This window comes from Leucopleurus acutus (genome assembly GCF_964270905.1).
Source record: "Leucopleurus acutus genome assembly, chromosome: 20".
NCBI lineage: Eukaryota > Metazoa > Chordata > Mammalia > Artiodactyla > Delphinidae > Leucopleurus > Leucopleurus acutus.
This window is the reverse complement of record NC_139162.1, coordinates 36,497,601-36,524,695: the sequence shown is the minus strand read 5'-3', so window position 1 is coordinate 36,524,695 and position 27,095 is coordinate 36,497,601. Positions and strand designations below refer to the sequence as shown.

The 27,095-nt window shown below is 35.8% G+C and overlaps 1 protein-coding gene across 1 annotated transcript in view; it reads right to left on the bottom strand.

Moving 5' to 3' along the window:
* ITFG1 (integrin alpha FG-GAP repeat containing 1) overlaps nucleotides 1-27,095 on the bottom strand; it is a 238,738-nt gene that overhangs the window by 15,266 nt on the left and 196,377 nt on the right. Inside the window, exon 14 of the mRNA XM_082863446.1 lies at nucleotides 19,300-19,378. Coding sequence (XP_082719572.1) covers nucleotides 19,300-19,378 — 79 coding nt within the window. The remainder of the gene's footprint in view (nucleotides 1-19,299; nucleotides 19,379-27,095) is intronic.

The window sequence follows — 27,095 nt, the reverse complement described above, 5'->3', positions numbered from 1 at the left end:
AATTCAGCACCACCAAACCAGCTCTATAACAAATGATAAAGGAACTTCTCTGAGTGGGAAACAACAGAGAAGAAAAGGACCTACAAAAACAAACCCAGAACAATTAAGAAAATGGTCATAGGAACATACGTATCGATAATTACCTTAAACGTGAATGGATTAAATGCTCCAACCAAAAGACATAGGCTTGCTGAATGGATAAAAAAACAAGATACATATATATACTGTCTACTAGAGACCCACTTCAGACCTAGGGACACATAAAGACTGAAAGTGAGGGGACGGAAAAAAGATATTCCATGCAAATGGAAATCAAAAGAAAGTTGGAGTAGCAATACTCATATCAGTAAAACAGACTTTAAAATAAAGAATGTTACAAGAGACAAGGAAGGACACTACATAATGATCAAGGGATCAATCCAAGAAGAATATATAACAATTATAAATATATATGCACCCAACACAGGAGCACCTCAATACATAAGGCAACTGCTAACAGCTATAAAAGAGGAAATCAACAGTAACACAATAGTAGTGGGGGACTTTAACACTTCACTTACACCAATGGACAGATCATGCAAAATGAAAATAAATAAGGAAACAGAAGCTTTAAATGACACAAAAGACCAGATAGATTTAATTGATATTTATAGGACATTCCATCCAAAAACAGCAGATTACACTTTCTTCTCAAGTGCGCATGGAACATTCTCCAGGATAGATCGCATCCTGGGTCACAAATCAAGCCTCAGTAAATTTAAGAAAATTGAAATCATATCAAGCATCTTTTCTGACCACAACGCTATCAGATTAGAAATGAATTACAAGGAAAAAAACACAAACACATGGAGGCTAAACAATACGTTACTACATAACCAAGAGATCACTGAAGAAATCGAAGAGGAAATCAAAAAATACCTAGAGATAAATGACAATGAAAACACGATGATCCAAAACCTATGAGATGCAGCAAAAGCAGTTCTAAGAGGGAAGTTTATAGCTATACAAGCTTACCTCAAGAAACAAGAAAAATCTCAAATAAACAACCTAACCTTACACCTAAAGGAACTAGAGAAAGAACAAACAAAACCCAAAGTTAGCAGAAGAAATCATAAAGATCAGAGCAGAAATAAATGAAATAGAAACAAAGAAAACAATAGCAAAGATCAATAAAACTAAAAGCTGGTTCTTTGAGAAGATAAACAAAATTGATAAACCATTAGCCAGGCTCATCAAGAAAAAGAGGGAGATGACTTAAATCATTAAAATTAGAAATGCAAAAGGAGAAGTTACAACAGACACGGCAGAAATACAAAGCATCCTAAGAGACTACTACAAGCAACTCTATGCCAATAAAATGGACAACCTGGAAGAAATGGACAAATTCTTAGAAAGGTATAACCTTCGAAGACTGAACCAGGAAGAAATAGAAAATATGAACAGAACAATCACAAGTAATGAAATTGAAACTGTGATGAAAAATCTTCCAACAAACAAAAGTCCAGGACCAGATGGCTTCACAGGTGAATTCTATGAAACATTTAGAGAAGAGCTAACACCCATCCTTCTCAAACTCTTCCAAAAAATTGCAGAGGAAGGAACACTCCGAAACTCATTCTATGAGGCCACCATCACCCTGATACCAAAACGAGACAAAGATACTACAAAAATAGAAAATTACAGAACAATATCACTGATGAATATAGATGCAAAAATCCTCAATAAAATACTAGCAAACAGAAACCAACAACACATTAAAAGGATCATACACCATGATCAAGTGGGATTTATCCCAGAGATGCAAGGATTCTTCAATACATGCAAATCAATCAATGTGATACACCATACAAACAAACTGAAGACTAAAAACCATATGATCATCTCAAGAGATGCAGAAAAAGCTTTTGACAAAATTCAACACCCATTTATGATAAAAACTCTCCAGAAAGTGGGTATAGAGGGAACCTACCTCAACATAATAAAGCCCATATACGACAAACCCACAGCAAACATCATTCTCAATGGTGAAAAACTGAAAGCATTTCCTCTAAGATCAGGAACAAGACAAGGATGTCCACTCTCACCACTATTATTCAACATAGTTTTGGAAGTCCTAGACACGGCAATAAGAAAAAGAAATAAAAGGAATACAAATTGGAAAAGAAGTAAAGCTGTCACTGTTTGCAGATGACGTGATACTATATATAGAGAATCCTAAAGATGCCACCAGAAAAGTACTAGAGCTAATCAATGAATCTGGTAAAGTTGCAGGATACAAAATTAATGCACAGGAATCTCTTGCATTCCTATACACTAATGATGAAAAATCTGAAAGAGAAATTAAGGAAATACTCCCATTTACCACTGCAACAAAAAGAATAAAATACCTAGGAATAAACCTACCTAGGGAGAGAAAAGACCTGCATGCAGAAAACTATAAGACACTGATGAAAGAAATTAAAGATGATATCAACAAATGGAGAGATATACCATGTTCTTGGATTGGAAGAATCAATATTGTGAAAATGACTATACTACCCAAAGCAATCTACAGATTCAATGCAATCCCTATCAAATTACCAATGGCATTTTTAACAGAACTAAAACAAAAAGTCTTTAAATTTGTATGGAGACACAAAAGACCCCGAATAGCCAAAGCAGTCTTGAGGGAAAAAAATGGAGCTGGAGGAATCAGACTCCCTGACTTCAGACTATACTACAAAGCTACAGTAATCAAGACAGTATCGTACTGGCACAGAAACAGAAATATAGATCAATGGAACAGGATAGAAAGCCCAGAGATAAACTCATGCACCTATGGTCAACTAATCTATGACAAAGGAGGCAAGGATATACAATGGAGAAATAAGTGGTGCTAGGAAAACTGGACAACTTCATGTAAAAGGATGAAATTAGAACACTCCCTGACACCATGCACAAAAATAAACTCCAAATGGATTAGAGACCTAAATATAAGACCGGGCACTATAAAACTCTTAGAGGAAAACATAGGAAGAATAGTCTTTGGCATAAATCACAGCAAGATATTTTTTGATCCCCCTTCTAGAGTAATGGAAATAAAACCAAAAATAAACAAATGGGACCTAATGAAACTTGAAAGCTTTTGCACAGCAAAGGAAACCATAAACAAGACGAAAAGACAACCCTCAGAATGTGAGAAAATATTTGCAAATGAATCCTCGGACAAAGGATTAATCTCCAAAATATATAAACAGCTCATGTAGCTCAATAATAAAAAAACAAACAACCCAATCCAAAAATGGGCAGAAGACCTAAATAGACTTTTCTCTGAAGACGACATACAGATGGCCAAGAAGCACATGAAAAGCTGCTCAACATCACTAATTATTAGAGAAATGCAAATCAAAACTACAATGAGGTATCACCTCACACCAGTTGGAATGGGCATCATCAGAAAATCTACAAACAACAAATGCTGGAGAGAGTGTGGAGAAAAGGGAACCCTCTTTCACTGTTGGTGGGAATGTAAATTGATACAGCCACTATGCAGAACAGTATGGAGGCTCCTTAAAAAACTAAAAATAGAATTACCATATGACCCAGCAATCCCACTACTGGGCATATACCCAGAGAAAACCATAATTCAGAAAGACACATGCACCCCAATGTTCACTGCAGCACTATGTACAATGGCCAGGTCATGGAAGCAACCTAAATGCCCATCGACAGACGAATGGATAAAGAAGATGTGGTACATATATACGATGGAATATTACTCAGCCACAAAAAGGAACGAAATTGGGTCATTTGTAGAGACATGGATGGATCTAGAGACTGTCATACAGAGTGAAGTAAGTCAGAAAGAGAAAAACAAATATTGTATATTAATACATATATGTGGAACCTAGGAAATGGTACAGATGAACCAGTTTGCAGAGCAGAAATTGAGATACAGGAGTAGAGAACAAACGTATAGACACTAAGGGGGGAAAGCAGTGGGGGGTGGGGGGGGTGGTGTGATGTATTGGGAGACTGAGATTGACATGTATTCACTGATGTGTATAAAATGGATGACTAATGAGAAAAAAGAAAAAAGTTAACAACAAAAAAACCCCAGAGCTCCTGATTTTTCTTCCAATACCTGTTCCATTTCAGTTATGGTAACTCCATCTTTCTACTTGCTCTGGCCAGTAACACTATAGTTACAGTACTTTTTTCCCCTCATATCCTCTACCCAGTCTGCCAAAAAATCAAATATATATCCACAATCCCAAAATATCCACAATCCCAACATTTCTACCTGCATGACTATTACCGTGGTCAAAGCCACCATCATTTCAAGCCATAATTATTTTACTAGCTTTCTAATTAGGTTCCCTGCTTTAGCTCTTGCTCTTCCTATAGTCTACTGTTTTACTCAGTTTACACTCCATGCCCTCATTTAACTCAGATTTCATCTTCTACTCCTTAACCCCCTTCTTTCATTCTACTCCAAGACACTGGTCTCTCCACTGTTCCTTGGAAATTCCAGGAATGCTTATACCTTAAGGCTTCTGCTCTGGCTTTCTCCTCTACATGGAGTATTTTTCAAAAGTTAACTATATGTATGACTCCCTTATATCCTTCAAATCTTTGTTCAAATGACATTTTCTCAGAGAGGGCCACTCTGACCACCCTACATAAAACTGCTAACTCTTTCTGTATCTTTCTTACCCTGCTTTATTCCCTACCCCCACAGTAGATATCACCTCCTAACCATGACATGGTATTAAACAACTCACTTATTATGTTTATTACCTCTTTTCACCTACTAGAATGTAATCTCTATGAGGGCTGAGAAATTGGTCTGTTTTTTTCACCTCTATATTATAAGAGCCTAGAATAGGCCTGTCGTATATTAGGCACTCAGTACATATTTGTTCAATGAATGAATGAATAAATGAAAGAACTTCTATCCTACAAATGTGTCAGACCTGAGACTTGTAACATATTCCAATTCAAAAATACTGTATCAATTTATACCACATAGATACCAGTACAGAAAGACAGTCTACCCAAAGGTAAAGTATCAGTTATATATAAGAATTCTGAACAATTTATAATACATACATAAAAGACATTTGTGACATCAATTATCCTCACTTTATTATGAGGAAATCAAGAGGTCAAACAATTTGGCCAAAACCACATTTTTTTTTTTTTTTTTGCGGTGCGCGGGCCTCTCACTGTTGTGGCCTCTCCCGTTGCAGAGCACAGGCTCTGGACGCGCAGGCTCAGCGGCCATGGCTCACGGGCCCAGCCGCTCCGTGGCATGTGGGATCTTCCCGGACCGAGGCACAAACCCGTGTCCCCTGCATAGGCAGGCGGACTCTCAACCACTGCATCACCAGGGAAGCCCTGGGATTTTCATTTTGGTAACTTAATTCCAAATGCCACATCCTTCATCATTACCTGTAATCCTTTTTTTTTTCAGTTGAAAAAGAAGTGTGATATTTGTCTTATTGCTCTATAAAAAGGACTTCTAATGACAGAATACCATTTCCTCCCCTCCCCACCAATGTCAGTTGTTCATTTCTTTTACTGTTTGGATCTCTGTATTTGTGGGGTCCTAGGATATGATATGGTAACCTGTAACGTTTTCTACACAGACATTCCAGTTAAAATGGCATTTGTTGATTTTGTAAATCCAGACTGTAGGGCATTTGAGCCCAATGAGCATACCTTAGGCTTTGTGATGGTCCCATTCTATACCTAAAGCCTGAGGTATTTAAGCAATTCTTCTGTGAGATGAGCCTGGTTTATCTTGTTGATCTTCTATTACAGACATCAACTTTAATACGATTATGTTCACAGGGGATACAATTATGAACATGACAATCCTCTGGCTATGGACTAGCCCTTAACCGATGCTAGAATAAGCTCAGGTTCTCTGGCTCATTCCAGATAGTTTAAAAAGTTATAATCGGTAGAGTGAAAAATTTAGGACTACTCTCACTGCTTGTAGGAGGATGTTAAAGAAACATCGTCATGTATTTGTCCCCTGTGGTGTGTGTCTTAAATTATATTTTCCTGTAAGAAAACGGTTAGAATATCAGGTAGGGGAAAATGTTTTTCTCTATGAGGAGAATTTATAATTGTGAGAATGGCAAGCTGGATAATAACAAATGGTAGACTAAAGTCAAGAAAAATTAAGCTAAGACTTTGAAAGAAAAATATGTTTTCATATTTTATGTTATTGCGTTATCAAGAGTGATTAGGATTCTATTAAAATCAATGGATAAAAAAGGTATTGACAAATAATAAAATTAAAAGGTTAAAAATACTTTCATTTGCTGCTATTCTAATTTAATTGCCAACAGAGTAAGTTTCTGATATAGCTAATAAAATCTTCCTAGCTATAACAATTATCATGGTTCTTTGTTCTTGAATGCCACCCTGGGGTAATAATTTGTGTTATCTAATGTGATAAGGCTCATTGTAAATGTTTATCAAATCAGATATCCTAGCCAGAAAAACTCTAGCAGTGAAATTGGTGTTTATGATCTACTCTGATAATATAATCCTTTTCCTGATATTTTAAAATAATTTAAAAAGTTTCAAACAACTTACATGTAAACTTTATAGAAAAGAATCCCTATGTCAGATGCTACATATATGTATTCTAACTCTGTGGAAGTTATTTAAAAAATCTAAGGTGACCTTTGTGGCTTCTTACTAAAATACTGAGTTGATCTGTGACTACACTGTCCCAAATATTCTGGATAATATAGAATATCATAGCTGTTACAGTAGGATGATTTCTGGTAATATATACCAGTGACCACTTTTTAAACAATAAATTATCAACTAAGATAGAATAGTAGTCAAAGAAAACAAGTGATAAAATGTATTAAAACAGTGATGATTTTCAACATTTAAATTCATTGCTGAAGTGTTTAGCCACTTTTAGGGAGGGACAGCTAATTCCTATATATAGAACATGGTAATTGCAAAAAGGCTCCTTATTGTCAACAGGCTAAACTTACCTGCACTTCTCAACATCATATTGTAGTGCCACAGCAGAATTCAGAAGTGGGGAAAAAAAGACGGCAAAATAGATTTGGAAGGTGAGGGGAAGCCAAAAGAAATTTTGACTGAGTACAATAAAAATATTGGAATTTAATTTAAAAATTTGGCTATAGACACTTGATATTTAAAACATTTACTAAATCATAGCTTCTTCTTATTTTTGTCTTAAAATTCACTGATTTAAATTAAATGGATGGCAACCCACATAGAAAAAAGAAATGAAGCAGTTGTTCTCTGCTTGATGGTAAAATCTTCTACTGGCTTGTATGACTAAGGCACATAAAGCTAGTTTCCAGTGTAAGTGGATTCTCACTAATCACTTACTAATTCTGTGATTAATTAGTTTGTTTATTCTATAGATATTAAGCACCATGCTATATATCAGGCACTCTGTTGACTGGAGAAGCACCTTAATCTGTGATCAAATTATAAATCTAAGACATGTTAATTTAACGTCGCTATATAAACACACCTTGGTTTTTAACAGTCCTACTTAGTAATCAGTTTAAGAACAAGAAATAGGCTGTCTTCATAGAAAGGCATAATCCATGTACAGAAAGTAGTTAATACCTTTAAAAATATGTGGTGTTACCAGGTGCTATAGAATGTGGATCCAGAAGAAAGAGCCTGTATTATAGTAAGTGAACACTACATAGGGAGTTCATGAAGCTACATGCCTAAATGCTAAATTCCTGCATTTCAGAAGTTAGGATTGTAGCAATTTATAGAAATTTTCTTAAAGCAATGGTTGGCTTCTTTTCCTGGTAGTCAATCGGTGGCTTATAATGGAGAGTAAAGGAACCCACTGACGTCTGACTTAATCCTTTGGAGTATTCTGACTTATTTCTGAACTCAGCTTCTAGATAACTGACAAGGATAAAGTGATGAAATATGTGGAAGAACCTCTTACTAGACTGAAAATAGTTCCATAAGAAGAGGTGCTTAGGTGCTTCCAATCTAGTGACTTAATCATTTCTATGCCGCATTCCTAGGGCCCAGTATAGTGGCTGACACATATCAGGCACTTGGTAAATGTCTGCTCTACTAACCTGAAGGTTTGGTAGTAAACAACAAAGTAAAGTTTGTACAGTTGTTTAACTTTAGTTTTCTTTGAGGTCTAATAATATGTCATATCAATGACTGCTGTTGAAGACCTCCATTTTGGCTTTGAATTAAAATAACTGATATCAGCTTAAAGGCTGGAACTTGAACAAATGTGTTCCTTAACACAGGAGACCTGTGATGTGATATTATGGAAAGCACACAGGATTTGAATGCCAAAGACAGTATTCCACACTGCTTTGTTTGATCTTTAGAAAGTCCCTTGCCCTCCCTAAGCCTTAATTTGTTTATTCATTCACCTTAACTTTTGCTGAATGCACACTGTATGCCTTTTACAGAGATGAAAAAGACAAATCTTGACCTGGGGATGCTTAAACATACAACAACAGAAAAATACAACTTGAATGTTTCCTCATCTATAAAATCAGAATTACAATACCACCTATTGAATGGGTTTTATGAGACAATTACAACAACAGTACTTAACTTTTTTTTTTTTTTTTTTGCGGTATGCGGGCCTCTCACTGTTGTGGCCTCTCCCGTTGTGGAGCACAGGCTCCGGATGCGCAGGCTCAGTGGCCATGGCTCACGGGCCCAGCCGCTCCACGGCATGTGGGATCTTCCCAGACTGGGACACGAACCCGTGTTCCCTGCATCGGTAGGCGGTCTCTCCACCACTGCGCCACAAGGGAAGCCCTAACTTTTAATGTATATAAAAATGCTTTTAAAACTGCAAAACTACAAATGTTATTTGTTATTTTTATTATTATATAATCATTCCTCATATTTTCTGTTTTTTTCTTAGGTTGAATTTCAACTTGATATTAGTTCCTGAAAAACAGTATAACATCATTTTTTCATAGAAGTTTTTCTGATTTCTCTTTTGGAATAAATCAGGAAGCTTAGAACACTGGTTCAAGCTTTACCTGTCAACCTACTTCCCAGCTATAAATTTAGAATGTGAGTAGTTTTTTTCCTTTTGTTAAATTGATATATCATTCACATGCCACAAAGTCCACCAATTTAAAGTGTACAATTCAGTGGTTTTTAGTATAGTCACAAGGTTGTACAACTGTCACCACTAATTCCAGAACATTTTCATCACCGCAAAAAGGAACCCTGGACCCATTAGCAGTCACTTCTTATTTCTTCTCTGGCCCAGTTCCTGGTAACCCTCACCTGCAAGTTCCTTTCTATTTCTATGGATTTGCTTATTCTAGACATTTTATATAAATGGAATCATGTAATATGCAGCCTTTTGTATCTGGCTTCTTTAACTTAGAATAATGTTTTACAAGGTTCATCCATGTTATAGCATGCTTCATGTTTTTAATGGGATAATATTCTATTGTATTGATATGCCACAGCTGGTTTATCCATTTATTAGTTGATGGACATTTGGTTTGCTTATTACACTTTTTGGCTATTATGAATATGAATATTCTGCTATGAACATCGATGTACAAGTTTTTGTGTGACATATATTTTCGATTCTCTTGGGAATATACGTAGGAGTGGAATTAATGGTTTATACAGTAACTCTATGCTTAACTTTTTGAGAAACTGAGTAGTTTGATTTTGATAATTGCTTTTCTAGAGCTTAATGCACATAGCACCTAATGAAGGAATGATAAAAGCCATTGCCAATGCATGAAAAAATAATGCAAAGGGAAACAATAAAATAAATCTACAACTCTCATAAAGCCAAACTGCATTGGGTGCTATTGCCTGTGGAGGTCTAATTTAATGGTCAGTGCTCCTGTACAGAGTTGTATTAAGGAGGTAAACTTTTCTGAGGTTATGTGCAATTATGTTCCAGCTGTCACTCTCTGGATTAAAAAGATAAACTCTGGTTTCCAAAGTGGACTGTGTGGTATAAATTAGCTAAATGGGAAAGCTTGGCTTGTGCTTTAGTGCACTTTATTTTTCAAGTTGGAGATCTATACCTCTTTGAGAGGCAAACCCATAGGCCACGGCATTTTGCTATGAGCTGTGTTTTTTGGTGGTGACGAAAACCACAAGGGAGTAAAACTGTTTAGTTCTGAAATAGGGATAAAAGACACATAGCTACTTTATAAATCGAAGGTGAGAGGCAGTGTTTTTAGTTACAAATTGCAAGATAGGTTATTTTTAGTGAAACATTAAAAACAAATGTTTATTAGACTAGGTATCTGTCACATGTTAGTCAACTTGGAGAGACCTAGATGCAATTCTTGGCTATCAACATACACAAAACACAAATATACCTTGAATTTTTCCTTTACTAAAGTCACTTATTTCACATGTACCTTTTTCCTAGAGGACGTGATTAAAGTTGTGAAATGTCAATAAGCACATTCTCTTAAACGCTTAAGCTTTCAACTTCTTCTCTCCACTTCTTTCCCTTTACTGTCTACTCAAGTCTGCACTTCTCAAACATACCTTTTTAATACTGTTGACAGGTCCATCTCTGTAAATTCTTTTATATTTGGCTCTTAAGCAAACAGAATACATTCCTTCTAGTGATTATTTATTGTTGTATAACAAACCAACTCAAAGCTTAGTGGCTTACAACCATACCAGTTTCTTTCTCATGATTCTGTGGGTTGGCTGGGCTGACTCACATGGCTGCATTCAGCTGGCAGGTCAGCTGGGAGGCCCGAGTAGGCATCTCTCCTTACAATCGTTCATTCTTAAGGTGACTAGACTGGGCAGATCTCAGGGCAGCATCCCAAGAGGGTAAGTCTCAAAGTCTAAGAGCTTATCAAGGCTATACTTGTGTCATGTTTGCTGATGTCCCCTTGGTTAAGCACAGTCAATGTGGAAGGAGACTATATTATGAGTCATTGGGGCCACTAGTGTAGCAGTTTGCACTTCAATATTCATTAAGATAAACTATATTTTTTATTCCTTTTTCTCTTTGCTCTTTAGTTTGGGAAGTTTCTATTGACATCTTCGAGCTCACTGATTCTTTCCTCGGCCATGTACAAGCTGCTGCTGAGCCAATCAAAGGAATTCTTCATTTCTGTTGCAGTGTTTTTGTTTTCTAGCATTTCCTTTTTTTTTTTTTTCCATTTGAGCCCTTAGGATATTAATCATAGTTACCGTAAATTCTTAGTCTTATAATTCCAAAATCTCTGTCATAACTGAGTCTGGTTCTGATGCCTGCTTTATCTATTCAAAATGTGGGGGTTTTTTTATTTTGTTTTTTTGCCTTTTAGCATGCCTTGTAGTTTTTTGTTGAAAGCTGGACATGATGTATCAAGCAAAAAGAACTCAGGTAAACAGGTCTTTAGTGTGAGGTTTTATGTTTATCTGGCTATGAATTAGATTGCATTTACTGGTTGCTGTAGCTGTAGGTGTCGGAGGCTAAAATTTCCTGTAGTGTCCTTGTTTTTGTCTCTTCTGTTATCTTTGGGTTTCCTTTTTAAATAGGGTTTGAACCTTGCTCCCCTGTTGTTTTATAGGAGCCTGATTGATGTGGTGGTAAGATGTAGGGGGCGGGTAAGTGTTCTCTAGTCCTGTGATTAGGTCTCAGTTTTTTAGTGAGCCTATGACCCTGGGCTGTGACTTTCATAAGTGCTTCTCAGGTCTTTTCCCCTCTCACCTATGAAGGTGAGACAGGAAGACTAAATTAGGGGGGCTAGAGCTGGATATTCATTACCACCAAGTCAGTTAGGCTCTGGTAAAAAGGAAAGTTGGTTAGGTTTTCGTAAAATAATTTCCCTTGAGGGCAGGCCTTTGTTAAGAAGAACTGTAGCTCTGGGAGTATTTGAAAATGTTTATTTTCCCCCTTTCTCCTGACAGAAGCACAAGAGGATTTTTCTTAGATCTTGACCCTGAGAACCTGTGTGGCTCACAGAGGTAAAAATATTGAAAGTTTGGGTCCCCAAAGGTAGGAGTTTTTAATCTCTTAAACTAGTCTCAAACTGAGCCCCCAGAATTACCCTTTAAGTGTTCCTGCCAGTGGCTGGCCCTAGCTGTGGCTTCTGCTCTGGTAAGCTGCCATTTTATGCATTTGTCTGTCTTTCCAGTTTTGGGGGCTGCGGTTTGCCCAGTGTCTTCAATTCTCTAATGGATCTAAGAAGAGTTGTTGATTTTCATTTTGGTCATCATTTGGCTGGGGCAGGGGTGGGAATGGAAGGGAGGATGGGAGTATGATTTCCAAGCTCTTTACATGTTGGACCGGAAACCAGAAGTCCCCAGTACCGTACTTGTTAAACAGAGATTTTTCATTCATTTGTTTTTTCTTTCTTTTCTTTATTTTAAAATATATTTCAAGAAATGGGCAACCAGGCCTATTTTACATTGTTTATTGATTTAAAAAAATATAAAATCTTGAAATAAATTAAGTAGCATTCGTATTTTAAATTGCTACTTTTTATAAATGTACACAATTAAGTAAAAATGTATTATAATGGTTAGTAAACTGCTCACTGAATTAAATTTTAAAATAAGAAATATTTTGTGTAAAGACCAATCTATACTAAATTCCAGGCCATTTGCCAAGCTATACAAAAACACTAAAGCAACTAAATAAAACCAATGGGGATATCTGTCTAGGATACTAGTTTTTCCTCAATGCACTTATGAAAATAAAAAGAAAATATTCAAAGATATTATAGCATTTGTGTGTTGTTTTTAAAAAACAGAACAAGATTTTCTTTATTGACTGTCAAATTATTTCCTTTTTGTGTTGCTCCGAATAAAATTACATTTTTCATGTTTTGACTTTGCTAATGCTAAATCTATATTACTTCTTGTTCATTTCTGATCCATATTATACACCAATCCTTCAAAGGAAGACTTCCTTCACAAAAATGTCACCTGTCAGTCAGTCCACAATGGCCTCTTCTTTGAGTTCTTATTGTACTTATTGTTGCCATTAATTGGATACTTATTGCTTTGTAATTACTATTTAAGAAGACACTTTAAAATACCTATGTCGGGCTTCCCTGGTGGCGTAGTGGTTGAGAGTCCGCTTGCCGATGCAGGGGACACGGGTTTGTGCCCCGGTCTGGGAGGGTCCCACATGCTGCGGAGCGGCTGGGCCCGTGAGCCATGGTCGCTGAGCCTGCGCGTCCGGAGCCTGTGCTCCGCAACGGGAGAGGCCACAGCAGTGAGAGGCCCGTATACCGCAAAACAAAACAAAACAAAAACCTATGTCTAGCTCCTGAAATATAAAGTTCTTGATATTTGAAATATAAAGTAACAACGTCTTGATATTTTTGCACATTCATAGCACCTGGCAAAGTGTCATGTTCAGTTATCCAGGCAAATAAGGAGAAGGATATCAAATTTTTACTAAGTCTTATAGGTAATGATATGGAATCCTAGTCTTTTCTTAAGACTCCACACTCTAGACACCTAAGTCTTATAGAAGGGGCCTGTGAATAGTGAAGTCAGTCATCTTCCAGAAAGTTACTAGTCTTCTAAAAATCTTTAATTAATGGCTTATCATCTTGTTTTTTCTTGTTTTTATTCTCCAAATAAATTACAGACTTTTTGAGGATGATGAATATATTTTATACTCTTTTTAAAAATGTTTTTTGGCTGCTATGAGTTTTTTTTTTTTTTTTTTTTTGCGGTACCCGGGCCTCTCACTCTTGTGGCCTCTCCCGTTGCGGAACACAGGCTCCGGACACGCAGGCTCAGCGGCCATGGCTCACGGGCCCAGCCACTCCGCGGCATGTGGGATCTTCCCGGACCAGGGCTTGAACCCGTGGCCCCTGCATTGGCAGGCAGATTCTTAACCACTGTGCCACCAGGGAAGCCCGGCACTACAGTTTCTTATTTTCTTTCTTTCGGTTTTCCAGAATATGACTGTGACCCACTTGCATCTGTGTAGATGGGATTTCTAATTGCTGAATAGCTGAATAATTTGTAAACTTCCTTACAGTTTCTCAGACTCTCTGTATTTCTTGTAATTAATTAATTCAATTTACAATTAAATGAAGAGGATGTATCAGTACTGCTTAGAACTATACCATATTTTCCCTCCTTCCCTTTCTCTCTTTCATTGCAGTGAAAAAAAAAAAATCATTATTCGCCATGCCTCATCTTTATCTCTGTGGACTTGACTATTCCTGTGAGGTCTTTACTTGGTGTGAGGTAAGGAAAGGGAATGATTCTTCTTGCAAGAATTCATTCTTTCAGATAAGAAGAATGTCATGGATAATCCAGCAGGGCATAACAACTATTTCCATTATCTTGTTATGAATTATGATTTTTGACACAAAAATATGCCTGAATAAGTATTGCTCAAGCTAAAATTTTTGGGTATGAGAATTTAAAATGTGATCAGTAATTAAAATAAAATGACTCAAGACTAAAAAAATTCTTTTACGGATAATTATGTGTGGAATAATGGAACATGACTATACTTTGAAGATAATTTCAGAAAATATGCGAAATGAACGTAAAGAATATGAACATAAAGAATGAGAAATGAACATAAAGAATAAAATGTGTTTTGTGAGAAATGAACATAAAGAATAAAATGTGTTTTGACACTGGAAGATGTAATTGACAATTACTGATTAAAATGGAGAAACCTGAAAGGTTAAAATTATAGAAAGACAATGTGCTTATATGTTACAACAAACCATTTTCTCTCAATAATCTAATGTTTACCATCAATATGAATTTTGTTATACCTAATCCAAATGTTTTTTGCCCTTTCATATCAGTCTACCATACATTTTAACTGCTCTTATATTTGAAGCATATGATGAAGAGTGCACAGTAGTTAAAGGTTACTTACACTTTTCTCAGATATGTTAACAAATAGTAACATTAGAGGACTAAAGGGAAATGATTTTATAACAGCAGGGCCAAATAAGCAATTTAAGAGGTAGAAAACAATTCTTGGTCTAATAGTGTTATTATTTAGAAATGACCAACAACTCCCTAATCCATACAATTTGCCCTACATGCTCCTATCTACTAAGTTCTTATTAAATATTATTTAGGAAATTCGGGTACTTATTGCAGGTCTCTGGCTAATTTACAAGAGTAGTAAATGGTTATTTAGAAAATTAATGACTCCTCTGTAATATAACTGTCTAATAACATTTGGCTATTCATGCTTTGCTAGGAAGTGGAGTAAGACCACAGAGTATTTGGTAACAATAAGATCTGTCTACAAGCAGAAAGGATAATTAGGCCAGGCCTTTTTTGAATAACACTAAGGCATGTTATTGTCTCTGGCAGTGGCTTTCAAACTTTTTTGATCACAGCCCACAGTAAAAACTACATTTTATGTCACCACCCAGTAAGGACACAGATACACAAACCCTAAAATAAAGCTTTCGTGAAACAATACTAAATGTAGGATACACTTGATATTTTCTACCTTTTATTCTTTTAAATAAAAAGCCCTTAACAGAACCCATTAAATTCATTTCATGATCCACTAATGAGTAGTGACCTTTAGCTGCTCTATAAGAAAACCAGGGTTACAGTTTCTGAAGTATTCATATGTGGTCGTTCTCTTCGTAGAGTGGAAAGTTCTCTACTAGTGGGGCTGTATGGGTTGGAAGGTATAGTTTAACCAAGTAATTTTTCTTTAGACTTCAACATGCTTAATTAACATTTAAACTAGTAATTTTCATCCTTTAAAATTTGGGGCAGGTTTTCATAATAGTACTTCCTAAATCAATTAAATTAAGTGCCACTTCCCTGTTTAGAACATATATTTATGCATGAAATATAGCATATGTGTGAAATCTTTTAAAAATATTTATGATTACTTATTATTAACATATTTCTCAAATTAAAAGCAATATATGATCAGTGTATAAACTAAAATGCAAAAAATAAAGAACAAAATCCCACAACCAAGAGGTATTCCTGGTAACATTTCTATGTCATTTTGTTTCTATATTTTTCCTATACATGGGTTCACTTAAAAACTCCACACCCACACCCACACAATTTGGATTACGCACACAGATGTGCCTCCTTCCCAAGTGTTATACCATAAACATCTGTTCATTTCATCAAAAATTATTCGAAAATATTTGTAGGCTGGAAATTATTATAAGATATCATAACTTATTATTTCTCAATTGTTAGACATTTAGATTTTCCCAGTTTGCTATAGTCTTTTATCTTTGTTTATGATTTTTTGCAATGAAAATGTATGCGTTCATTTGATTTATGCATTTATCTTTTCTACAGATATTTTCTCCTTTGCGTTTATGCTTACAAATTCCTTCCTAATCCAGGGAAGAAGTAAATATATAATTGAGTGAGAATAAACTCAATGTTCCATTATTGTTTTGGAGTAAATTAAAAAGCAATCATGCTAAGGAAATATTTTTCCATTTACTTAAAAAAACAGCAATGTGTAGTGAATATTATTGAATGGGTTTTTAGCATCTAATAAGATATCCTATTAGGTACCAATGCCTAGTTTGTAGTAGAGATTCAATAAATATATATTGTGAACAACAATCACTGATTAAAAAATATCTTCTATATCTAATCTTTGGTAGGTTTCAATTTGCTGTAAAATTTATCTTTTAAAAATAAAAAGGGGGCTTCCCTGGTGGTGCAGTGGTTGAGAGTCCGCCTGCCGAAGCAGGGGATGCGGGTTCGTGCCCGGGTCTGGGAAGATCCCACATGCCGCAGAGCGGCTGGGTCCGTGCACCATGGCCGCTAAGCCTGCGCATCCGGAGCCTGTGCTCCGCAATGGGAGAGGCCACAACAGTGAGAGGCCCGCGTAACGCAAAAAAAATAAAATGAAATAAAATAAAAAAATAAAAAGGACTAAAAGTAGTAAATAGTTACAGAAATGTACCAAATAGGAAGTGAATCTCTTGAAATCTTGGTCTTCCAAGATAAATGTTTACAGTTTGATGAATATATTTCTAGATTTTTTTCTATGAAGTGAGAATTATTCATTTAACTGCACAAAAATATATCACATAGATCTTTACTGTTGTATTGTTATATTGAAAACCGCCCCCCAGCAAATTATCCAGTTACTGTATCTACATACAAAACAATTCCAAAAGAAACTAGAACTAAGAATGAAATTTTACCATTTGCAACAACATGGATGGACTTTGAGCATATTATGCTTAGTGAAGTAAGTCAGATAGAGAAAGACAAATACTGTATGTTTTTACATATATGGAATCTAAAAAATAAAACAAACAAATGAATACAACAAAACAGAAACAGACTCATAGATAGAGAACAAACTAGCGGTTACCAGAGGGAAGAGTGGTGGTGAGAGAGGCAAGACAGGGGATGGGAATTAAGAGTTAAAAACTACTAGGTATAAAATAAATAAGATACAAGAATATAATGTTCAGCACAGGAAATGTAAGCAATATTTTATAATGACTTTAAATGGAATATAATCTATAAAAATATTGATTCATTATGTTGTACACCTGAAATTAATATAACACTATAAGTCAACTATACTTCAATTAAAAAAAATTAGGACTAGCTAGATGAACAGACATGGAAAGATTTACACAATATACATTATATGAAAAAAAAAAGAGGGAGGCAAATCTTTAAAAAATTGATTTACTGTTATGATAATAAAGAAATTTTCCCCATTTTAAACCATCAGTGCATTCCCGAGGTAATCACCTACTTGATGGTCTTAAGTAAGTAATTCTTTCAAAATACAGATGAATTTAAATTGTTAGTATTTTAGATAGCAGTTTTGATTGATAATTCACCAGTCAGCTAAGTTTTTTCTTTTGGGTATAATGGCTTTGTATACTAGCCATAAAATTATACTAGCTTTATGAAGTTATACTAGCTTCATGAAATGAAATAAGTAACTTCATCTTTTTTCCCCCTGCATTCCGAAACATCTAATCTAGAACTAAAATTATGTGCATCTTGAAAGTCTCAAAGAGTTAACTGATAAAAAATAAAACCCGCTGGTCCTGGAATCTTTTATATACAGTTTAATATATATATGAATTAAAATGTAAATAAGTAATTTGTTCAAATCAACTATATCCAGATTTATTTTAAGTTTCCTTGACTGACAGTGGTACATTAATGTATTTGACTATACAGTTGACCCTTGCATAACACAGGTTTGAACTGCACAGTTGCACTCATATGCAGATTTTTCTCAATAGTAAATACTACAGTACTATACAATTCACACTTGGTTGAACTGGAGGATACGGAGGAATGAGGGCCAACTATAAGTTATAGGCAGATTTTTAACTACACAGAGGGTTGGCATACCTAACCTCCCATGTTGTTCAAGGGTAAGCTGTAATTGAGTCTGTAAATTTCTCCTTGAATTTTTCAGTTTTTGTTTCATGGAATGTTTCTGTGCTGATGCAGTAGCATGATGACAGTATTACATGTGTACAGTTAGCTTAAAAGGAAATGCACTCTGGTATGTTATGTTATGCCATTATATAAAATGAAAATGGCTATATAATGAGTTCTTTCCTTTTTTTAGTTCATTTAACAATGGAGAGTAACAGTAGCTCTGTTTACATGTACTTCTTCATGGTTAGGACTCTAGCACTCTCAAAGAAGCATATGAATTGTTAGGATTCCTTTTCCTCCTGAGAGAATTGAAATGTTCACAGTTGTATTTATGGTGATTTGGATCGTATCTCAGCCAGCTAGCCATCTGTCAAGATCAGACATCCTTTGCTTAGTCTTATTTCCCTTTTGTCTTGATTGATTGCATTTCCCTTTATTCAAATGTAAAACAAGATTTTTCTTTATAATCATATATCAAAACATATGATTACATAATATTATATAAATCTGTATAATATTCCACATATGAAAAAACTAGGATTTTCTAGTTTTCTAGTCCACATATGAAGAAGCTAGGATTAATCTAGGAGTAGATTGGAGTCCTAATTTTTACTTCTTCTAAGACGAGCTCTGTTAACTAATTTACTATTTCATACTTTGATCAAGATAACTGAAGTAAATGCTCCCAATCTCTCTGTTACTTCAACTGAAAAATAAGGATAATTATGTGGCTCCATACAACAGGGATATACGAAGAATTTAATGTTAATATATTTGTCATGAGGACCTTTTGTAATCTACTGATGTAAGTATACAGAAAGACAACATATAATATAAAAAGTGAAGATTTTATAAAGAATGTGAAAACATGATGATAATTTTTGTCATCCAGTTTACTTCGTTAATATATTGATTAAAGGTGCTATTATGCATATCAAGTCTTACCTGAACCATTTTTCAGATATCCATTTGCATCTACAGTTGTATACATGATATAAGGTCCAGGCTGATTCACTCCAAAGGGCTGCAATAACAAAGAAATAGTTAAGCCTTGGAAAGTAAGTGCATCATTTGAAGTTTCTGGCAAATCTATTACAAAAAGTAAACACTCCTCCATAAAATTCTTACATAGATGGCAGTTACTTAGAGAACATGTTCATAAATAGATAACCAGTGTTATCTATTAAAAACATCCTGTATTAGTAGAAAATTCTTAACACTTTAAATGATTTGATAGTTGTATTTATACAGTTCATTAATTTTATTAGATATTTCTAAGATCTAATCATGTCTTTTTCTTATTACATAAGGATGAGTATTTTAGGCAAAATTTTCTTTACGACTTTTGGTCCCACCTGGAATAGTTTTATTATGACATTTCTGTTGAACATAGCATTGCTTTTCCCTTCTGGAACAGACTGGGCATAGTTTACATTTTCTCAATAAATAAAATTTCTCAAAAATAAATAAAATCCATCCATAATAATCATAAAAGAATAAAAAATATTGCTGAGTAGTTCCAAAACATTTTTATCTCCTGCACTAGACTTAGAGAATACATTATTTTCCACTCAAGGAAAACATCACTGGCAGAGCCTAGTTACAATGGTGAGGTTTATCTCCAACTTGTGTATTGTTCCCTATTTCTGGAACATTCCTCACACCTTGATACAATGATTTATTCCCTTTAGAAATCAAAGTTAATTAAATGGGGTACAAAGAAACCAATGTCTGCAATGGGTATCCTAAGAAGAGATGAGAAAATGATCAAGAAATGCTTTGAACACTTTGCAGAATTAAAAATTCTACTGTGCTTCCCAATAAAGTAGGGAAAAGTTAATAAAGAATTTTAGATAGTTTAATTATGCACTACAAATGATTTCCTTCAAGATGACAGACAAGAAATTAATTAATTTCATTGATTCTACAATAACCTGATTGATATTTTAAGAACTTTAGAAATCCATTTGTTTCAATGACCATGAGAAAACAGGTTGCTACAAGAATGGAATTACTCATAAGATATTACTAATTGAATAAGTTTCATAATAGACTATCACACAAAAAATAAAAGCAAACTTGTTAATGAAGTACTTTTATGTAGAAAGAAGAATATTATGCTTTGTACAACATACTACTTCCATGAAAGAATTACCAAAATTCTATATCTATATTGCTGTTTGTAGATAGGCAAAAGAAAGCATTTTTCTTTAGATATGCATGTTTTTAAAAAAATTAAAGTATAATTGAAAAAGTGAAGTATATTGTGTTAGTTTCAGGAGTACAGCATAGTAATTCAGTTATTTTTTCCCATATATTCCTTTAAAGGTTATTAAAAACAAGATATTGAATAAAATTCCCTGCTTCCTCTCTCCTCTGGTAACCTTAAGTTTGTTTTCTACGTCTATGAATCTGTTTCTGTTTTTTATATAGATTCATTTGTATTATTTTTTAGATTCCACATAGAAATGATATCTTGTCTTTCTCTGTCTGACTTACTTCACTAAGTATAATATTCTCTAGGACCATCCATGTTACCGTAAACAGCAATATTTCGCTCTTTCTTATTGCTGAGTAATATTCCATTGTATGTATATACACCACATCTTCTTAAGCCAGTTGTCTGTTGATTGGGTTATTTATTGTATATGTTTTGGCTATTGTAAATTGTACTGCTATGAACACTGGGGTACATGTATCTTTTTGAATTAAAGTTTTCATTTTTTCCAGATATATACCCAGGAGTGGAATTGCTGGATCATGTGGTAGTTCTATTTTTAGTTTTTTAAGGACCCTCCATATTGTTTTCCACAGTGTCTGCACCAATTTACATTCCCACCAACAGTGTAGGAGGGTTCCCTTTTCTCCACACCCTCTCCAGCATATACTATTTGTAGACTTTTTGATGATGGTCATTTTGACTGGTGTGAGGTGATACCTCATTGTAGTTCTGATTTGTATTTCTCTAATAATTAGTGATGTTGAGCATCTTTTCACGAGCCTGTTGGCCACCTGTAGGTCTTCTTTGGAGAAATGTCTACTTAGGTCTTCTGCCCATTTTTTAATTGGGTTGTTTTTTTGCTATTGAGCTGTATGAGCTGTTTGTATATTTTGGAAATTAAGTACTGGTTGGTCACATCATTTGCAAATATTTTCTCCCATTATATAGGTTGTCTTTTTATTTTGTTGATGGTTTCCTTTGCTGTGCAAAAGCTTTTAAGTTTGATTAGTTTCCATTTATTTTTCTTTTTATTTCTTTTGCTTTGAGAGACTGATCTAAGAAAATGTTGCTATGATTTATGTCAAAGAATGTTTTGCCTATGTTCTTTTCTGGTTTTATGGTGTCATGTCTTATATTTAAGTCTTTAAGCCATTTTGAGTTTATTTTTGTGTATGGTTTGAGGAGTGTTGTAATTGATTTGTATGCAGCTGTTCAGCTTTCTCAACACCACTTGTTGAAGAGACTGTCTTTTCTCTACTGTATACATATATATATTTTTCATGTTGCTTCTGAAATCCCCAGTTGTTTAATTTTTATATAGAATCTAGGTCTCTTAGATCCATAAAATAAATCTATAGGCAAGAAGGCTATAGGGAATTACCATAAATTAGCTGGGCTAATGGAATAAATAAAAGGAAAGTTTTCATCTAATTATCTGGACAAAATAGACAGTGTTAAGCTAACTGTCTAATCTTATGGCTCTAACACTTGTTAATTAGCATAACTGCTTGAATTATCTCCCTTAATAAATTTAATTTTTAGTGAAATTGACCCTAAAACACTCCTTTTGGAGGATAAAATAGAGTTGGTGTGGAAGTCTAAATAAATTTTATACTTTTCTTTTTTTATTCAGTTATCCTATTTTACGAGCAAGTGGAATTTCTAAGTCTTTCTGTGAATTTAGTCTCTTCTGATGTCATGATCAAATACCATCAAAACGCAGTGTCCCAGCTAGAGAAGTGAGGATTGTGTTCAGGCACTGAATATTGGTAGAGCTTTAAGTGAAGAATTCACTGTGCATTTATAGCATTTACCAGGTCTCAATGAACTGTCTTTAGTATTACCCTGATCTCAGTGAATATGCTGAGAATTTTAGATTCCTAGAAACAATCATAATAATAGCCAAAGTTTATTGAACATCTACAGTATGCCAGATACAGTAGTAACAACTTTATATGCATTGGCTCAACAGTCTGTTTTATCCATTTTCGAGATGAGAAAAATGAGGGCTTTGCACAGGGCCCCATGTCTAGTAAGTAGCAGTTAGGAATCAAACGTAGGTAGTCTGGTTTCAGGGTCCACACTCTTAAACATCGTGCTGTACTGACAGGCACTGATAATAAAACTGGAACCAAGCACTTTTTGAAATGAATATATGGCATTTTCACAAAAACATGAAGCTGTATTTATAATTCTTCAGGATGCTGGCAGTTCAACCTGTGTAGCATTTAAAAGCCCTTTAAAATAACAACTTTATAATTTGGTCTTATCCCACAAATTGAACACTATTATCACTGTCCCCCAAAACACACCTTTCCTGTATTTTTGGGATTCTTTGACCTTCAAAGTAGGATATGCTTTCTTGGCTCCCTTGCATGTGAATAATTGCTGCAGGTGATAGGACAACCTAGGTGGCTTTTAAGCTACATATGAATAAATTTTGAATGGGACGCTCTCTCAAAGGGATTTTTCTTATAGAATCCAAGGCAATTGGATTGTAGCCCAAGGCAATCCCTGCAGGGGTTGGTTCCAATTTCCCATGCTTGCTGATCCTGCACATACATCTCACAGAAAACTGTGCGATGCTAAATTTTAGCTCCTTCGGCTTCTGTGACTTAAAGTAGTTTTCCATGCTGGTACTTCTTCCTGGGGTAGTGTGTATGTTCAGTAAAGAGTCCTGTTGGAAGAATTTGTGTTGGGCCGTTACTTTCCTTGCTTCAGATGGGATGGAGGCCTCCCACAGCACACGCACTCCCTGAAGCCAATGGACTGGTGGGAGCTTCAGGAAGCAAAAAAAAAGCCCACCCAGTTTCTGGGGTGGGGTGGGACCTGGATTCATTTATTAATCAGGAGTTCTTGAGACAGGATGGACCGTAACCCATTGTTGTCCCCAGGAAAGAGTCTTTAAGAACTGCTCACTTTGGACCGTTCTTTAGAGATACTCAGCACAGGTCTTAATTGATATGAAACCTCTCTGTGATTCCTCCTCTGTCCGGTTGTCACTCTGAGATGACAGAACCCGAACATTCTCAAATTTATTAGCACAAACCCACAGCACGCTGTAGAATGAGAGAGAGAGAGAGAGGTGAAGAAGAAGAGGAAAAGGAGGAGGAAGGCAGAGGGGGCGTGGGAGGAGGAGGAGGAGGAGAAAGGGGAAGAGGAAGAAGAAAAGGTGGGGAGGGGAGAGAGAGAGGCGTTAAATCAGGAGCACACCCATCACATGCAGACAGGATGCAGTGGAGGCAGCAGGCTTGTGGCTGTCAGTGATTGGTCAGGTTCTTGCAGTCCAGGAATATTCTGGTTTTCTTTCTTCCTCTCTTCACCTGCGTCTGATAAGTTTAGAAGCTGAGGAGGGAGGCAAAGGCTATTGTACTAGCTTTTGGTCCCTCCAGCTTCCATTGTATATTCTTGCCTCCTCTGTAGTAGATTAACTGACCATAGGTGGGTGGGCTCATTTCTGGACTCTCTATTCTATTCCATTAATCTGTGTGTCTGTTTTTGTGCCAATACCAGGTTGTTTTGATTATTTTAGCTTTGTAGTATGGTCTGAAGTCTGGGGGGGTTATACCTCCAGATTTATTGTCCTTTCTCAGGATTACTTTGGCAATTCTGGGTCTTTTGAGCTTCCATATAAATTTTAGGATTATTTGTCCTAGTTCTGTGAAAAATGTCATGGGTGTTTTGATAGGGATCACATTAAATCTGCAGATTGCTTTGGACAGTATGGCTGTCTTAACATTATTAATTCTTCCAATCCAAGAGCATGGGATATCTATCCATTTGTTTGAATCATCTTCAGTTTCTTTATCAGTGTTCTATAGTTTTCAGCATATAGGTTTTTCACCACCTTGGTTAAGTTTATTCCTAAATATTTTATTTTTTTGAGGTAATTTTATTTTATTTTATTTATTTTTTTGCCGTACGCAGGCCTCTCCCTGCTGTGGCCTCTCCCGCTGCGGAGCACAGTCTCTGGACGCGCAGGCTCAACGGCCATGGCTCACGGGCCCAGCCGCTCCGCGGCATGTGGGATCCTCCTGGACCGGGGCACGAACCCGCATCCCCTGCACCGGCAGGCGGACTCCCAACCACTGCGCCACCAGGGAAGCCCTTGATGTAATTTTAAATGGGATTTTTTTTTAACTTTCTCTTTCTGATATTTCATTATTAGTATAAAGAAATGCAACAGATTTCTATATATTAATCCTGTATCCTGCTAACTTGCTGAATTCATTCGTTCTAATAGTTTTTCTGTGGAGACACTAGGGTTCTCTACATAGAGTATAATGTCCTCTCAAATAGTGACAGTTTTACCTCTTCCCTTCCAATGTGGATAGCTTTTCTTTTTCCTGTCTGATTGCTATGGCTTGGACTTCTAATACTATGTTGAATAGAAGTGGTGAGAGTGGGCATCCATGTTTTGTTCCTGAATTTAGTGGGAAGGCTTTTAACTTTTCACCACTGAGTATTATGTTGGCTCTGGGTTTGTGATAAATGGCTTTTATTATGTTGAAATACATTCCCTCCCACTTTGGTGAGAGTTTTTATCATGAATGGATTTTCAATTTTGTCAGATGCTTTTTCTGCCTCTATTGAGATGATCATATATGTGGTTTCTGTCTTTCCTTTTATTAATATGGTGGACCACATTGATTGATTTGTGTATGTTGAATCATCCTTGTGACCCTGGAATGAATCAAACTTGATAATGGTGTATGATCCTTTTTCTGTATTGTTGGATTTGGTTTGCTAATATTTTGTTGACGATTTTTGCATATATATTCATTAAAGATATTGGTCTGTAATTTTCTTTTTGTAATGTCTTTGGTTTAGGTATCAGGGTGATGGTGACCTCATAGAATGAATTTCAGAGTGTTCCTTTCTCTTCAATTTTTGGAATAGTTTGAGGAGGATAGGTGTAAGTTCTTTGTATACTTGATAGAATTCCCCAGTGAAGCCGTCTGGTCCTGGACTTGTTTGCTGGGAGTTTTTTCTGTTTCTTTTAATTACAGAATCTATTCCACTTCCAGTGATTGGTCTGTTCAAATTATCTGTTTCTTCTTGACTCATTTTGGCAGGCTGTATGTTTCTGGAAACGTGTCCATTTTTTGGAAGGTTGTTCAACTTGTTGGCATATAACTGTTCATAGTATTCTTCTATGATTTTTAATATTTCTGTGCCCCAGTCTGTCTCTGCATAGCTAGACTGAATCTTTTCCCAGATTTCATGCCAAGCTGTGGTGTGGAGTGAGTGGGGCTGGGGTGTTTGCCCCTTTCAGTTGGAAAGGGCAGCAAGGTGGCAGCCACCAGTGCAAAGCTCTCTCTGCCCTGATAGTTGGCAAGCCAGCACATGTGCACTCCTTATGAGTAGAGTCTAGGCTTCTCCAGCCCTTTTGTCCATCTCAGCAGACTTCCCAGCAGGCAAGGGGGTTTGTCTCCTCCATGCAGGACCTCAGGACTGGAATGCCGAGATTGTGGCTCAACTAGCTTGCTCCTCAGGGCAAGGGTCGGCCTGTGTGGACCTTCTCTTCCTTACAGATCCCTCCCAGGGGTGCAGGTCCCAACCCAATGCCTTTTTTTCCCCATCCTACCCGGTTCCACGGAGATCTTTCTTGCAGCTTTGGTTTTCTAGGAGTTCTTCTGCTAGTTTCCAGTTAGTTTCCTGTGGGAATTGTTCCACAGGTAGATGTAATTTTGATGTGTTTGTGGGGACAGGTGAGCTCCAAGTTCTACTCTGTTATCTTGATTCCTGCATATATATGCAGTTTTAAAGCAAATCACAGTTAACTTCATAGTTTAACTTCTATTCAACTATCTTCTTCATGCAATTATTACTTTTTTCTTTATAAGTTTTATCATATACATAAATGTTAAAATATATTTGGTTATGCCTATTTTAAGTTTTTATGTAAATGGAATAACACTATATGTATCCTTCTGTGACTTTTTAAAAAATACATTAATTTGAGACTCATCCATGATTAAGGATGAGTAGCTGTAGTTCACTTTCACGGCTGTAAAGTATTCCACTGTATGATTATAGCATAAATATTTTTCATTCTTTTGTTGATCAACGCTTGTTCCCATTTATTTTTTTGCCATGATAAACACTGCATTCTTATGTATGTCACCTGATGTACAAGTGCAAACATTTATCAGGGGTTATGTACCCAGAGGCAGAACTGTAAAGTCATATGATATATGTATCTTCAACTGTACCAGGTAGTGCCTATTCTTTTTCTTACTGAGGTGGTATTACCAGTTTATACTCCCACCAGCTGTAAGTTGCTTCACACGCTTAGCAACAAACATTGCTAATGTGGTATACACTTCTTAACATAAATTATTTCATCTCTCCTAGGTTTGCTTCTTTGTAATAGGGTATGCCTTTTAACACTTTAAACCTGTCTCATTGCAATGAGGCTTGGAGATAATACTTATGAGGCTATATTTATCAGAGTGTTATAACCTCAAATTTATTTTATTACCCATAGTCTAGTCTATGTACTGGAAGATTGGTATCT